Source organism: Ailuropoda melanoleuca, chromosome 3, assembly GCF_002007445.2.
Source record: "Ailuropoda melanoleuca isolate Jingjing chromosome 3, ASM200744v2, whole genome shotgun sequence".
NCBI lineage: Eukaryota > Metazoa > Chordata > Mammalia > Carnivora > Ursidae > Ailuropoda > Ailuropoda melanoleuca.
The window spans coordinates 47,462,635-47,479,780 of NC_048220.1; the positions used below are offsets into that span (position 1 = coordinate 47,462,635).

Sequence of the window (17,146 nt, forward strand, 5' to 3'; positions counted from 1 at the left end):
GGGTGAGGGAGAGCGAGAATCTTAAGCAGGCTCGATCTCACAACCCTGAGATCGTGACCTGAGCTGAAATCAAGAGTGGGACTTTTAACTGACTGAGCCACCCAGACATCCCTGATTTCATATATGCTAAGACACTCTTTTGCTCACTCCAATTTAATTTTTTGAGATTAGGTACTTCTTATTGTAGTGTGGGTATTTCTCCTTCCGCAGCTCCCCAGCTTAGGCTCCGTCCCTGTGTACAGTCACAGACACAAAATCATTCCAGTGTAGCAGAGTGGGTGTAAAGTGTAGACGTGGGCCAAATTCCCTGCGTCATAATCCAGCCCTGCCAGTTGATTCTGTGAGACCTGGCAAGGTCCTTCATGTGTCTACTTGAGCTTCCCCATCTCTAAAATGGGGATGATCATTTACCTACTGCATGGGTTTGTTACAATGAGTGCACTCTGTAAAATACTTAGAATAATTACGTCTGTCAGTACATAACCCTTTACCTAGTTGGGTTTAGCAGCTGCGTGGTATTACAAAGTATGACGATACCCTGATTCATTCCCCTATTTATGGACATTTTGATTGCTTCCACTTGTTTGCTGTTAGAGATGACGTTGCAGTGAACATTTCTACACATCTTTTTTTTTTTTTTTTAAGATTTTATTTATTTATTTGACAGAGATAGAGACAGCCAGCGAGAGAGGGAACACAAGCAGGGGGAGTGGGAGAGGAAGAAGCAGGCTCACAGTGGAGGAGCCTGACGTGGGGCTCGATCCCACAACGCCGGGATCACGCCCTGAGCCGAAGGCAGACGCTTAACCGCTGTGCCACCCAGGCGCCCCTCTACACATCTTTATGCACTCTTGCTAGTATTTATATAAGATAGGTTTTTAGAGGTGTTCGAGTGTGCAAATTTTAAATTGTCAGGTTCTGCCACAGTGCCTTGTTTTTAAAGGCTGTTTAGTTCTACTGACAATATATGAGAGTGCTCTTTTCTCCACATCTTCATCCTGCTCTGGACATTACCAGTCTAATTTTTGTTAATTTGATAAGTGAAGATTGAGTTTTATTTTAACATAAAAAATTTTGTGATTGGGGTACCTGGGTGACTCAGTTGGTTAAGCATCTGCCTTTGGCTGAGGTCGTGATCCCAGGGTCCTGGGATGGAGCTCTGCTTTGGGCTCCCTGCTCAGCAGGGAGCCTTCTTTTCCCTCTCCCTCTGCCTGCCGCTCCCCCTGCTTGTGCTCTCTCTGTCTCTCTCTGTCAAATAAATAAATAAAATCTTAAAAGAAATTTTTTTGGTGTGATCCAGCATATCTCCATCTGCTAATTTGTATTCTTAAATTACTTGATTTATAGCATGGCTTAGTTTTCTTTTGGTTTGTGTACTCTTACTGGCTTTTTTCATATTGTGAATATTAGCATTTTGCCTTATATGTTGCTACTATTTCTTCCCAGATTGTTGTTGGTCTTTCACCTTTTTTTTTCCTCAATGTTTTTATTTTTTAAGTGCTTACATTTTTCCATTTGTATGTTTATGGCTTCTGTATTTTTTTGTGTTGTTCCTGGAGAGTTTTCCAAAAATCTTCTAGGTGTGAAGAATAGTCTTCTGCAGTTTCAGGGCCCCGGGGTGGCACAATTGGTTAAGCGTCCAACTCTTGGTTTCAGCTCCGGTTGTGATCTCAGGGTGATGAGATGGAGCCCTGCATCAGGCTCCACGCTGAGTGGGGAGCCTGCTTGAGACTCCCTCTGCCCCTGCGTGCACTCTTTAAAATAAATAAATAAAATCTTTATTATTATTTTTAAAGATTTTATTTATTTGACAGACAGTGAGAGAGGGAACACAAGCAGGGGGAGTGGGAGAGGGAGAAGCAGACTCCCCACTGAGCAGGGAGCCCATTGCAGGGCTCAATCCCAGGACTCTGGGATCATGACCTGAGCTGAAGGCAGATGCTTAATAACTGAGCCACCCAGGCGCTCTAAATAAAATCTTTAAAAAAAAAGTCTTCTATAGTTTCTTCAGTATTTAAAGTTTTATTTTTTTACCCTGTTGTGGACTGAATGTGTGCAGAGGGTTACCTGTCAGTTCATGATGTTTTCTCATCCTTGATTGGTGTAAAGTTCCTCTCTTGTGTTCCTTAATTTAACAATTTTTTCATTTTATAAATCTTTAGACCCAGGAACTTTTAAAAATAGCTTTAGTGAGGTACAATTTGTATTCACACATTATAAGTGTACAATTAACTGATTTTTAGTAACCTTGTACATTGTGCCACCATCACCCTAATCCCAGTTTTTATGTTAGAATACTTTTATTTCTTTATTTTTAAAGATTTTATTTATTTATTTGCTGGAGAGAGAGCGTGGGAGAAAGAGAGAGTGAGAGCACAAGCAGGGGGAGCAGCAGGCAGAGGGAGAAGCAGACTCCCTGCTGAGCAAGGAGCCAGATGTGGGACTTGATCCCAGGACCCTGGGATCATGACCTGAGGGTAAGGCAGACATTTAACCAACTGAGCCACCCAGACATCCCTAGTTTTAGATTTATTAAAAAGTTGCAAAGATGAAAGAGTTCCCTATACACTTCACTCAGTTTTCACTGTAAGTACTGATTCATAATTACTAACTAAAGGCAATTCATTCAGATTGGCCAAGTTACTTCTTAGTGTGATATGAGAGAAGATCTAATTTAATTTTGTTCCCAAATGGCCAGCCAATCATCCTGAATTTTTATTCTCTGAAATTTTACATTTTTGGGGAAAGTCAATTCTCTGGGTTATTCTTCCTTTTGTGAACTCATTTTGACCAGAATAATTACATAAAAAGTCATTAGGTCGGGGCACCTGGGTGGCTCAGTCAGTTAAGCATCTGCCTTCAACTCAGGTCCTGATCTCAGGGTCCTGGGATGGAGCCCCACATCAGGCTGTCTGCCCAGTGGGGAGTCTGCTTCTCCCTCTCTCTGTCTCTCTTTCAAATAAATAAATAAAATCTTTTTTTAAAAAGCTACTAGGTCATTTTCTTTAAGTATATGGTAATTTTTTTGAAAATGGAGAAAATCGATGTTGAAGTTAAGTTTGCTCTTATATAAGTGAAGAGCATTTTTTAAATTTACATATATGGGGTCACATAGTAGGTGATAAATCCAGGACTAGAACCCTAACTGAGCATTTCCATACCAGCATGTTCTTAGGGAAACCTTAATGATTGCTTCTCTCTCTCTCTTTCTCTTTCTTTTTTAATTGGACTTCAGGTTCACAGAAACAAATTAATCCTAAATCGTGGTTCATGACATTGTCACCTCTGGTCCATGCATAGCTTTCCTGTTGTATTTATTTATTCGTTTCATAATGGACACTTACAGATCACCAGTCCACCCAAGAATTATTAAGTCTGAGTTACATTACCCTTTGTGGGTTTTACTCTTCCATTCATCTGCCCCCAGAAGTGAACTAGCTCCAAGGTGCCTTCCCTGCTTCAGTTAGATAAGATGGTGATGTGTTCTTTCCCTGTTCATTGTCTTAGGTATCAACTAATGGTTCCAGTGGGATCAGAGTAGATCCCCTCAGATGTTCTCATGTGGAGCAGACCTCCTCGTTGATGGTCTGAGTCATGTGCACAGGCAGGAAAACCAGGCACTGCTGGGTCTGTGTGTTGCTATAGTCAGAGGAGACCCTTCCTTCATTTGTAGTTTGTTGTAGATAAACAGCCTGAGAGGATTGTTACTCCTCCCCTTTCTTCTACTCTTCATGGCTTTTCTACCTTTGTCTGGTAGAAGCAGTGTATTAGCTCAACTCCATTCAGATAAAACGTTTTGTTTCTGTTTTTGTTTTTTTGGTTACATAGAGTTTAGATACACTTTTCATGTGTTCCAAACAAAAGAGTTAATAAAAATACGTGACCTAGGAAAAAGAAGTGGCAGCAACTTTGTGCTAGGGACTTGAAATACCAGGATTTGGAGTCTAGCTTCACTGCTTTTGTTGTGACTTTAAACAGATCGTTGCTGTTCTTTTTAACCAATATGTATGTCAAGGAAGTGCGGTTTGGAGATGGATGCCTGGTATTGGGACAACAGCACAGGCCTTTCAAGTTCTGGGTTTGAGTTCTGCTTCCAGCAGTCTTTGGCAAACAGATTAGTGCCTCTGGACCTTTGGTTCCTTATCTATAAAATTGGGCCATATTATCTTGTCTGCTTCTCAAGACTGATGTGAGATGTATCTGAGAAAATGCAGACCAGTAAAAGTATAGTTGTGTGCCTCCCGGGGATATTGAAAACAATTGAATGTACAGAAAATAAAGAGTTTTGATGTTGAATGAATTAGCAGTTCCCTAGTTACAGGTGACAGAACTAGAACTTAAATTAGTATAGGTAAAAAGAGGGATTTATTTGCAAGATTTTGGGTGGTAACTTATGATAACTTAGAACTTAAACAGCTTAGCCACAGAGGACAGGGATATGGCTGGATATCAGGAATAATTAAAATCAGGGATTTAAACATCATTATGATTTGTTTTCTCATTTTCCTTCTATTTGGATAGGCTTCATTTTTCTGTCGGAGAAGAGGGGCAGAAAGCAGTCACCTAGAGCTCTTGAATTTTTCATACTCGTGCTTCATCTAAGACTGGCCTGGGGAAGGGTCCCTGATGAGGTTGGGTGCTCATGGGAGGACCCTCGTCACATAGTATGGCAGATGGCACTTCCCAGTTACTGTGTGGAACAGGGAGGCGGTGTCTACAGAAACAGTGCTCTGTAGAGGATATGTGGTACATGAATTAGTTGTAATTGCCCTCTGATTTTTGATGGCTCTGGTCATCTGGCCAGGTTTATATTCAGAGTGCCTTTTGAATAGCTGAGGATGGGTGTCTGAGCAGCTTTGAATGTGCCTGCTACCCCCAGTGGCCCTCTAAACTCTGCCAGCCTCTCTCAGGGGGTGTCAACGCTGCTCAGATGCTTTCCGGCCACTGCTCGAGTTGGGCTTCTTACCAGGGCAGGGGACCGTGGTCTAAGGGGCTGGGTCTTGCCAGAACACTGAGAATGCAGGCGGGGGCGCTCTTCAGCCCTGGGTGCCAGAGCCGCGTTGGGAAGGACTACTATTCAGTAGCCCAGGAAGGGGAGTATTTCATGTTGATCTTTGTGTTCAGATCTCTCTTCCCCCACCCGCACTTTCAGAAGGTCATAAACACAAGTATCAAGACGTACATACTCATTTTCTCTCGAGTAAATACTTATGGGGGGGGGGGGGGGGGGGGGAGCCACGCCTATGGTAAATATCAAAGTGCTGACTGTGAGACGCATGCGCTGGAGGTTAGTTTTTGTTGATACCTTCAGTGTTCGGGCGCAAAAATGACTAAAAGTTCCGCACCTCGGTTTCAGGTGCTCCTGTGAATAAATTTTGGTTTGGCTTTGGTAAAGTGAAACAATGTGAGCGAGGTCTGGGACCTTAGGGTGGGTCCTCCCGTCTACCTGGTGACCTTCGGTGCAGGCAGCTGTGGGTCTGCCTGTGGACACACTACCAAGATGGCGGCTCGGCGGTGACCTGGTGGGTCAGGCGGAGGCTGCTCTTGCTGGGACTGCTTTCTCAGTGCTCTGGCCAGTGTAGTACGTCAAGATGACTTGGGTTTGAGCTTCACATCTGAATTTTGGCAACAAAGCTAAAGAAAAACATCACAGTAAAAGAAAGAAAGGAACCAGAATTTCCTAAGTATTCATTTTAGGCTAGCCACTTTATACGTTATTATTATCCCAACTGCAGTCCTGACAGGATGGGCACCTTTCTTGTAGAAGGAGAAACTGAGGTTTGCACAGGGCTTCAGCAGTTTGTCTCAAACCTGCCCTGATAACCAGCAGGACAAGTGTTGTATTTGCCTTATAACTTGTAGATTTTGGTCTGTTGTTTTTCCTCTGAAAACCTCTGAGCCTCAGTTTTCTTTGCCAATAGATTGGGGAAAACAGTATTTAGATAATATAACTAACAGATTAAAATGAGATTTATGTATGTGTGAAGTGCTTATCTTCAACAAACCAGCACATCAGTTCTCAGCTAGTATTTTCTGCATGTCTCCTAATTTGCACCTGTTCTTGTTAACGCTGCTTGATTTATATCAGAAGCAAGAATAGACTAAGTCTGGAGAGAACATGCCATCAACTCATTTCTCCATTGTTACCGAGTAGTAAATGAAATTTATTACATTAGATCCTGTAAGTAAGAAATACTTAAATCCAAAGACTAACTTGGCTAGCTAGTCTAATTTCTAGAAGTTTTTAAGGCTTTGACATGGTGATGCAACATTTATGTAGCATTGTTTCCAGCATTTACCTGTCAGGATAGGACTGGTGAGGATGATCTGGCTGGGCATAGAGAAAGGGACGGGGTCCCTAACGTGGATCTTGAACTCTGTCCTTTGTGATCAGCATTGAGTGACTTTTGGCTTTCTTAGACTCTGATGAAGGTATCACCTTGCCCTAGGTGGCTTTGTCTTTTCATTTGATAGATTCTTCATATGTAAATACAGATAAGCTGATGCTGTAATGATTAAAGGGCTTAGGTCAGGACCAGCACATAATTTATTAACACACAGTCAATTTTAGCTAGAGTGATAATTGTCCATGTTTGCAAATGATGAGCTTGAATAAGGAAGCTTGGATAAGAGTACCCAACATATAAATGCATTTAATGTTGGTTCCGTTTAACTTAATCTTCCCCTTATTTGTAAGGCTGCCAGAAAAGAGAAAATAGCAAATGCTTTCCTGAGGGTTGCGGCAGGCTCTGCGTGTTATCTCCCTGCACACGGGATTGCGGAGGCAGGTGGGTGGGGGGCAAGTGAGTGGAACAGGGTGGCGCTGGTAATCAGCCCTAGACATCTGGAGAAACTGGAACAGCTTTTTAATTTTCAGCCAGGGCCAGGATTCTTTAATGTACAGGGAGTCCTGTGGGCTGCTGACTATCAGGATCCTAGGTTCTCACCCCAGGAAAGATTTTGCTGTTATCTCTGGCCTCACAGGGAACAAAATGGAACAAAAGTAGGAGTGCCCTATCCGTCTACTGGCCTAGCACCCAACAGCGGGGAGTACAGAAAGCCCTGTCTGTCCCAACACCACAGGCCAGGGCGTCCTGGAGAGCCAGTTTACCGAGTTGTGATGAATGGTGAGGTGGGAGGTAGAAGGTGCTCGAGCTAGTGGGTGTCTTTGCGGCTGTCCGAAAGCAGAGATGCCTACGTCTTCCAGCACTGCAGTGAGTGTTATCTGTAGCTATCATGGTCTAAGTGGGACGGTTGTCTGTGACATGGAGAAAGCGTGTGCTCCCTCAGCGGTTTCCAAACCTTCGCAAGAGTCAAGATCACATGGAAGGCAAGTTAAAACAGCTTGCTGGCCCACCCCCATGGTTTCTCATTGTCAGGAATGGCGCATGAGAATGTGCAGTTCTAACAAGTTCTCAGGTACTGTTGATGTTACGGGTGTGGGGACCACACTTTGAGAACCACTTTTCTGTAGAACCAAGCTGCAGCTGTAACACTGCAACCCCAGAGAGCTTTTGAGAGAAGGCTGGGCCTTTTCCACACCATGGCATACTTAGAACCTGGTATTGTTGTACAGAGTAGCAAACTTAAAGGGGATTTGGATCCCCAGATGGTGACTGACTAAGGGCTCTGAGGACTGATGTGTTCTGTGCCTTATGGCATACCTGTTGGTACATGAGTCTGCACTAGGATTTCCATTTCTAGAACAAGGGGACCTTGAATGAGTTCGTAGACCGAACATGAGGTTTCTACACTGCACCCCCTCTCCAGGTTTGAACAACTCGTTGAAACTTAGGGAGCTGCAGAATTCATCTTTGCTGGTGTATGTTAGTAATTCCCTGTGGGCAACATGCATTGTGTTCGGGTAGGGGACCTTGTGTTTGCTAAATCCTCAGTGCCATCCGATTGAGATAAATTAATCAGATTTGCCCAAGCCTGGTCCACCATCTCTTCATTTGTGGGATTAGTTCATTGGAGAGCATCTGCCTTCAACCACCCCAGGGTAGAGAAACATCTGAGGGTACTTTCCAGAGGCAGTTTTGAGGTTCTTGTGGAGGGAGCGTCTATGAGTGTAAAACAACCAAAAACAGGAAAAACGAGTTGGGCCACTTACTGTTCTGAGAACTTGTAGCGCCAGGGAAGGTGGACCTCAGGTTGTTAAACTGGAGATGGTACTTTGAGATTAGGGTGCTCTTCCCTCTGATGTCTGAGGTATTTCTCCACTTAACTTACCAAGCAGGAAAAGCCTTTCTGTTTCCCTTTCGAGGGTGGTGTTCCTACGCTCGGATCTAAACAGAGGCACCTGGTGACAAAGCACGTATTCATTTCAGTTTTCAAGTGCGTTTAATCCATAGTAATTTTGTGTCAAAAGCGGCTCTAACAACCTTAGTGTAATAGGCAAGGAAAACTCTTCAAAATAGATTCACGTCATAGCCCGTGAGGGTGTGGTGAGGAGTGAGGGCAATGAGAATGCTTCTTTTGTTTCCGGGAATGGTCAGTACCTAGACAACGGGAGCACCTCAAGCCATATTTAAGTGACTGAGGTGGCACTTAGTTGTGCCAGAAAGACTTTGTCTTTGGAGTCAGGTGGGCCAGGGTTCAAATCCTCCCTCTACCATGTGACCTTGGGCAGATTAATTTAACCTTAAAGGCTCTATTTCCTCATCTGAAAATGGAGATAATCCTATCTCTCCAGGCAATGCTGAGGAACCAACAAGGTCAGGTTTTAGGGGCACATGATCAATACTCAAACACGTGAACTTTCCCTTTCTTTCTTAGAGGTGGATGACTTTTGTCACATCGCTGACACCCCTTGGGTGCAGGTGTTGCCCTATTTGTTTCCTGTGTTGTGTGAACCAGGAATGAAGAGGGGGCGAAGAGAAAAGTGGGGGATGGCTGTCATTGCTCTCTTTTTGTTGTGCTAATTCCAAATGACCTTGATTTGCATGGAGAGAAGTGTTCTCCCCACACTTGGTTTTGGGAGAGAGAAGGTTTTCTTTCAAAGTGACCTATGACCTTTTTGTGCCCTCTCTGACTTGAAGAAGTCGAGGTGGGGAGGCTGCTCATAAGCCCACAGCATAGGCACACACGCTGAGGAGGGACAGTGAGGACAGGCATTGGGAGGACAGCTGCTGTGGAGCCACCCCTTTTGCTTGCCTTTTGGGACCCTGGGGATTTAGGATGTTTTTATTAACTCTCCAAGGAGTGTTAGATGTTATTTGTTACCGAGACTTTTTTTCACAAGTGCATAATCAGAACACTTTTAATAGGTATAATTAAATTGGGGTTGTTTTTTTTTTTTTGAAAATTTTATTTATTTATTTGAGAGAGAGAGAGCGTGCCCATGTGCAAGCAGGGGGAGGGGCAGAGGGAGTGGGAGAAGCAGACTCAGGACCCTGGGATCATGACCTGAGCTGAAGGCAGACGCTTAACTGAAAGAGCTACCCAGGCGCCCCAGGTATAATTAAATTTTAAATAAAAATTTGTCCTCATTTTAATCACCTCTTGTGAAAATCTTTTGAAATTATTTTATTTGAATGTATTTCATTTTGACATTTCAGAAACAAGAATCTTGGTGAAACTCTTCCTGTGTATCACCCTAAATTAATTATTTGTATTCTTTAAACATGGTCTGTGTGAGTACTTGTTCTTTTTGAAGTTAGTCTCAAGAATGAGTCCGAGTCATTTTTTAGTTGGTTAGTTGTGCTTTCTCTCCTCAGCCTCTTAGCATGTCCGTCCCTCCTTTTTTTTTTTTTTTTTTTAAAGATTTTATTTATTTGTCAGAGAGAGAGAGCTAATGTGTGGACAAGCAGGGGGAGTAGCAGGCAGAGGGAGAAGCAGGCTCCCTGCTGAGTAAGGAGCCTGACTGGGGCTCCATCCCAGGACCCTGGGACCATGACCAGATCGAAGGCAGAGGCTTGACCAGCTGAGCCATCCAGCCATCCCCTTCCTTCTGCTGTCTTGTTTTTCCCTTTTACAAACACTGGGTGTGGAATGGGGTGCTGTCCCCAAACAGAACACAGTTAAGGGAAGCCATTTGGGCCCGCTATGTGGGTTTCTGCTGCCTGCAGCGTCCTCCCCCCCTTCCCCTGCTTCGCCTGGGTCTGCTCCCCACCGGAAGGCCCTGGGTTGGGAGGCCGGGGTCAGCCCTGCAGCCTGGCCCTGAGGCTCCACCGGGCTTCAGAGCAGCAGCCCCGGCAACACGGCCTCTCCCTTTTCTTTCCCCTCGGTACTTAAAAGACCCACCTTTTTTTACTTCATGCTTTCACTCTGCTTTCTTTTGACCCTAATCCCTTAGAGCTTTTCTCAAGTTACTTGAGGAAAATGGTTCACCCTTTGCTGTTGAGTATTAAGGCTCGTTTTTCTCTGGTTCTAAAGCTTTAAAAATTTACTACAGTTATTAGAATGGTCTTATTGTCACGAATTTGAGCTACATCATCAAGTTTTGTGGGCTGGCTGGGGACCCGGTCAGTAATACCAGTGACCTCAGAAATCTCTCTGCTCACAGCAGGAAACATGGCTGAGGACGCCTTGTGTAAATGACTAATACCTGCTCAGTCCCCACCGGGGCAGCTGCCCTTTGAAAGCAGCAGGCTCATTACGCCGTCTGGTCTGCGTTGGTACTGTGAGAACAGTAATAAGGTAGCTTCTTGCGGAAAAGTGCAGCATAGGAAGGAAAAAAGTGCCTTCCTTAGTCCTTGTTTTACAAACATGTTTTGCCTGTGCTTCGAGATGGTTAAGCTCCTTTTAACAAAGACTGCTTCTTATTCATCTTTGAGTCTGGCTGGGTTTTTTTTGTTTTTTTGTTTTTGTAATCTGCAATGCATCATAAATTTGCATATCATCCTTGCACAGGGGCCATGTTAATAATTAATTTTCCCTGCATTGTTCCAACTTCGGTATACGTTCTGCCAAAGCAAGCACTGCCTTGGAATTTTCTGTGCATATGCATAAAAAAGGTTTAAGAGACTGGAGCCCTGTGCTGGAGGGTGAAGTTAGGGGTCAAGCTATCCAGTTCTGCTGACTCCAAAGAGCTGAAGGTCAGCTCAGAGCAGCTCATTTGATAAGATGTTTGGATATAACCAGCACAGAAGTACAGCAGTAATAAATGAGGTAACCTTTCTGCAGCGAGTCCTAGGCTCCTGATTTGTGCCTGGTACTGTGCTGGGCTTCGGAGACCCAAAGAGAAAGGTAGGAGACAGCCCAGGGAGAGGTGGCAGATCGTAGCAGCAGCTTTTGAGTGAGCCATACAGTTCAATGCCACATTAACCTTTTCCTAAGTGTAGGTACTTGGAAAACCTGTCTAGCTGCCTGAGTCATGGCTTCCTCATTTCTAAAAAGGGAATAATAGTGTTTACCTGTAAGGTTGTGCCTACTGAGCGATCTATCATGTCATTTTGTGGCCCATTGTCAGCAGGCAGAAAGTCGTGGCTTTAAGAATAGTTCGCTGCCCCCTGAAGTTAGAGCAACGGGAGCAAGCCATTATTCTGGATGGGAACGATTGTTCGGCAGTGCGTAAGGGCTCCGGTGGGAGTTTGTGTGCACAGGGGCTGAACAAGATAGGAGGACAGGCGGGTGCCTCACTCAGCAGAGACGTGTGTGGAAGGCCTTCTCGGGGTATTCCATGGCCACTGCTTGGTAGTGAGCCAAGACTTGAAGCCCAATTAAGGATTACCTGACAAAGAAGGGGGAAAGACATTCCCTTCCAGGCAGTGAGAAGTCTGCAAGGACACCCAGGCGCCTTAAGGTTTCGATTTTGGATTTGCCAGAATCAGGAGAGCTTTGCAACCTCTGTTCAAGTTGGGAAGAGGAAAAACGTGGAAAAGTGTTAAATGGGTTTTTAAAATGAAGTGTCCAGAATAAGAACGGACCTTTGACTTGGCTGAGCGTTTGCCTGTGAGGCTTGGCAGTGGTGTTGAGTCCCAGGGAATCCAGTGGGAGCCAAGGATGGTTCCCACCCGTCTGTGTGCCCGCTGTAGTGACATCTAAGCACACTCCCTTGCAACCCACCCCCTGGTTTCCCAGTTGCAGCCAGACTCCACTTTCAAAAGGAAATGATCCCATTCCTTTCTGGCTTGAAGGGACTATTAAACAATCAAGAATACCTTATGTACTCCAAGTGGTGGGTAAATAAATATCTTGGTATGTGTTATTGCAGTGATAGGAAAGGAGCAGGTCTGGTTTTAATGCTATGGGTAATGGAAAACAAGGCGTAAAGTCTGTGTGTTGCAGGGAAATGCACTGTATTGACGCTGAACCTAATTGTAAGGCTTTAATAGCAAAATAATCCAATTAAAAGTCTGCTTTCACCTTCAAATACTTAAAAAATTATTTGTTTAGATCCGCTGGCTTTAATTTCAGAATCCAACATCTTCCGAGTTTTTACTGTGCTAATATGATACCTTGTCATCTCGGACTGTAGAAAGAACTTTATGAAGTAGGTAGTTTCCCCCATTGACCCCGCCACTATTTTTTTTTTAGTTGTGGTATAATTAACATACACTATTATATTAGTTTCAGGTGTATGACCTAGTGATTCCACAACTCTATCCATTATTCATTGCTAATATGATAAGTATAGTCACCATTTGTCACCAAACATTATTACAGTCTTGTTAACTACATTTTCTGTGCTGAACTTTTCATCTTTGTGACTTGTTTTGTAACTGGAAGTTTGCACCTCTTAATCCCCTTTATTTTACTTATCCCCCCATTCACGTCCTCTCTAGCAACTACAAGGTTGTTCTCTGTATCTAGAAGTCCAATTTTTGTCTCCTTTTTTCTTTGTTTATTCATTTGTTTTATTTCTTAAATTCTGTATGAGTGAAATCATGTGGTATTTGTCTTTCTCTGTCTGACTTATTTGACTTGGCTAGACTAATATGACTAGCATAATGCCTTCTAGGTCCCTTCATGTTGTTGCAGGTGGCCAGACCTCATTCTTTTTTTTGTGGCTGGTTAATATTACTCCATATGTATCACATCTTCTTTACCCATTCATCTATCATTGGACGCTTTGGTTGCTTCCATATCTTGGCTATTGTAAATAATGCTGCAGTGAACATAGGGATATATACATCTTCTGGAATTAGTGTTTTTGTTTTCTTTGGGCACATAGCCAGTAGTGGAATGACTGGATCATATGGCCTATTTTTAATTTTTGGAGGAGCCTCCATGGTGTTTTCCACAGTGGCTGCACCAGTTCGCATTCTATCCAGTAGTGCCTGAGAGTCCGTTTTTCTCCGCGTCTTTACCAATTTCTTGTTTTTTGGGTATTTTTTTGTTGTTGTTATCGTTATTTTGTCTTTTATTATTTTTTATTTTCATCATTCTGGCAGGTGTAAGGTGATGTCTCATTGTGGTTTTGATTTGCATTTCCCTGATGACTGATAATTTTTTTCCTTCTTTGTAATTCTGGACTTGTTAAACTAGCAACGGCATTGTTTGCGTATTGGTAGGAATACTAATTTGATTGTTAACACTAACAATAACAAGGCAGGTTAATAGCATTTAATGAGCCCAATAAGTGTTAGGTAATTTTATATGCGATATTTTTCTTTCATTTCTTTCCCCTTTAAATTACAGGCTCAGTAATAACTTTGTCTCCTGGGGCTGTTTCTTTAGGTGAAAAACGTTTCTGCAGGCACACAAGATATGCCTCCTCCCCCTTCCGACTATGTGGAGAGAGTAGACAGCCCGATGGCCTACTCTTCCAACGGTAAAGTGAATGACAAGCGGTTGTATTCAGAGTCTTCCTACAAATCAACACCGTAAGTAGCATCTTCCTCCTTCAGATGGAATGAATTTTAAAAATGAGTATTGCATATGTTGATAAATCAGTGCCTTGTTGTACCATTTGCTTTAAAAAGTAAATTTCACGGTTTCCTGAAGCCTGGAGACAGATCTTCTGCATTGTTGGTGGAGACTTGGAAGATGAGAAGGGTGGGACTGTGAGCTGGTGGGATCTTCTCCCCCTTCAAAGCTGAAAGTGCTTCTTTTCTCTTGCTGGTTTAATAGAGAAAGGTCAGATAACGTTTTTTCGCTCTAAAAAAGCGGTTCTCTTCCCTGTTGCTGGTTTTGAAGTTGAGGTGAGAGTGAAGGATGTTATTGATTCGAAGCAGAGCTGCGAGGGGTTCTGTCTGTCCTTGCCTGTAACTACTCGATCTCATTACTGGAAGGGGAAGATGGCTGGTTGATGATCCCCTAGCCACATACGTTTTTATTTAACGAGAAGACTTTGTTTGAATTCAGGAATTCTGAGATCTCACTTGCTGTGCTAGATCCTTCATGTTGCTGGGGGATGTGAAACTGATAGAGCCTGTAGGTGTAGCTTTACAAGTAGTGTAAGTAACCTCACAGTGAGCTTCTGGCCTCAAGTAGGTGCCATTATGGTTATTGGAATGGTATCCCCATTGTGGTTTTTGTAATGGTATCCCCATTGTGGTTTTTGTTTACCCTAAAGCCTAATTCTAATTCAACCTAATGACTAGTGAGGGAATGGTATTAGAAACACTGTTACGGACTGGATATAATTTTTGCCTAAGGATGATAAATTACTCTTTTTTTTTTAAGATTTTATTTTTGGAGCGCCTGGGTGGCTCAGTGGGTTAGGCACCTGCCTTTGGCTCAGGTCATGATCCCAGCGTTCTGGGATCGAGCCCCACATCGGGCCCCCTGCTCAGTGGGGGGCCTGCTTCTCCCTCTCCCTCTCTGCCTGCCACTCCACCTACTTGTGCTTGTACTCACTCTCTCTGTCAAAGAAATAAATAAAATCTTAAAAAAAAAAAAAAAAGATTTTATTTTTAAGTAATCTCTACACCCACCATGGGGCTGAAACTCACAACCTTGAGATCGAGAGTCGCAGGTTCCAGCGACTAAGCCAGGCAGCCAGCCCATCTTCTTATATATAATTCTAGAACTCTAAATTCCTTTGTAGACTAAAAAATAAAAAATAAAAAAACAAACATTCCCTTTAACTACTTTGATTGTTTTAAGTTAAAGGTGTATCTGCTGGAAAACTTTGTGTTGCTTCAGTTTAATCTCCAAATCCAACCTACCCCCCACCCCTCCCATTTAGTGGTCCAGTTTATATAGAAATCACCTTGAGTGCATGGTAGTTTGGTCATCTGGAACCCCTTAAGATGACACCAGCAGCTAAGTTAATTATGGAATCAGTTTGAGACAATAGGTTCTATTGTTACCCCGGAATAGAATTTGGAAACAGACAGCAGTTTGCCTTACTGTCAATGTATATTTTGTTTTGGTCTTCAAATTGACTTTGCCTTTGGTTTCAGTTGTGAGTGATTTGGAGGAAGAGCATTTTCTGTGTTCTCCTTCTGTTTGGATTTTGACAAAAATCCAAAACGCTTGAGACTGTTAGGGGCCAAGGTGTACAAAGTAGAGGCACAATCCTTGTAAAAGTTTAAAGATATGATTTGCGTGACTTCCATGGATTCATAATAAATATTTATAATGCATCTTGTGACCAGCTGTGCCTCTAAATTAATTATAAAGCCTGAATGGTTACATAACATTCCACATGCTATCTCTTTTCATGAAAACCAAGATATCTTCACAAATTCATTTGGAACAATTTAAAAATCTTACTTATTCTTGAATAAGCCGGTACATTTGTAATGTAAAATTTAAAAGGGACAAAGGGATAGCTTTTTTCCCCCGGCTTCCTAGCCCCTATTCCTAGAGGCAGCTATTCCTAGAGGCAGCTAGTGTTACCACTTTTTTTTTTTTTTTTTTTTAAGTAGGCTCCGGGGCGCCTGAGTGGCGCAGTCGTTAAGCGCGTCTGCCTTCGGCTCAGGGCGTGATCCTGGCGTTCTGGGATGGAGTCCCGCATCGGGCTCCTCTGCTGGGAGCCTGCTTCTTCCCACTCCCCCTGCTTGTGTTCCCTCTCTCCCTGGCTGTCTCTCTCTCTGTCAAATGAATAAATAAATAAAAAAAATCTTAAAAAAAAATAAATATATAAATAAAAATAAAGTAGGCTCCATGCTGGTGCGGGGCTTGAACTCACAACCCTTAGATCAAAACTTGAGCTGAGATCAAGAGTCAGATGCTTAACCACCTGAGCCACCCAGGCACCCCACCAATTTCTCTTATATAACCTTCCAGAAATTATTTTTAAATAAATATGCTGGCCAAAATGTACATTAGTTAGATCTTCCTTTAAAAAATACTGGCATATTAGTGGGTACCTAGGTGGCTCCGTCAGTTAAGTGTCTAACTTCGGCTCACTCATGATCCTGGGGTCCTGGGATCCAGCCCCATGTTGGGCTCCCTGCTCAGCGGGGAGCCTGCTTCTCCCTCTCTCTCTGCCCCCCCCGCTCGTGCTCCCCCGCTTTCCTCTATCTCAAATAAATAAAAATAAAATCTTTAAAAAATCCTAGCTTATTAAGTGCATTATTAGCAGTGTGTCTTGGAGATTGTGCATATCGGTATACAAAGAGCTTATGGATCTGTGTTATAGCTGCATAATATTCCACCAGATGGATATACTATAATTTGTTCATTCCATATTGGCGCTTACTTTTCCCCAGTGTTCTGTTATTACAAACTGCTGCAGGGTGTATAAACTTGTATGTGTGTCACTTTTCTCGTTTGTGAATGTAGCTGGAGGAAAAATACTAAAAGCAGAAGTGCTGAGCTGAGAGAAATTTCCTATTTCACTTTGATGGGTATACTCAAATTGTAGTCCCTAGGGGGTGTACCAATTCATATTCCCAGCCTGCACCCTAAAACATTTTTTTTTAAGATTTTATTTATTTATTTGACAAAGAGAGAGACAGCCAGCAAGAGAGGGAACACAAGTAGGGGGAGTGGGAGAGGAAGAAGCAGGCTCCCAGCAGAGCAGGGAGCCCAGTCTGGGGCTCGATCCCCAGGACTCTGGGATCGCGCCCTGAGCCGAAGGCAGGTGCTTAAGGACTGAGCCACCCAGGCGCCCCAACACCCTAGAACTTTTTTGAAGGTCTAGAAAATGCGAAAGTAATGCTTAGTTTCAAAATCCAGAAGAAGGGGAGGATGGGGACGGTGCTAAGGGATGTGATAGGACATTATCTCCTGATTTGTATGCACTAATGTTGGAAGGAACTTGGAGCCTCTAAGGAATAATAGAAATTGCCAGGTGTTGCCCATGGCA

General features: G+C 43.2%; 1 protein-coding gene and 1 pseudogene across 6 annotated transcripts in view; one reads left to right on the plus strand and one right to left on the minus strand.

Annotated features, from left to right (window-relative positions):
• The window catches only part of OCLN (occludin), a 52,037-nt gene that overhangs the window by 22,267 nt on the left and 12,624 nt on the right, over positions 1-17,146 (plus strand). For all 6 annotated transcript variants that reach the window (XM_002915891.4, XM_011220594.3, XM_019796042.2 and 3 more), the window contains exon 5: positions 13,624-13,769. In XM_002915891.4, the coding sequence (XP_002915937.1) occupies positions 13,624-13,769 (146 nt within the window). The remainder of the gene's footprint in view (positions 1-13,623; positions 13,770-17,146) is intronic.
• On the minus strand, positions 10,810-10,923 carry LOC117801652 (annotated as a pseudogene).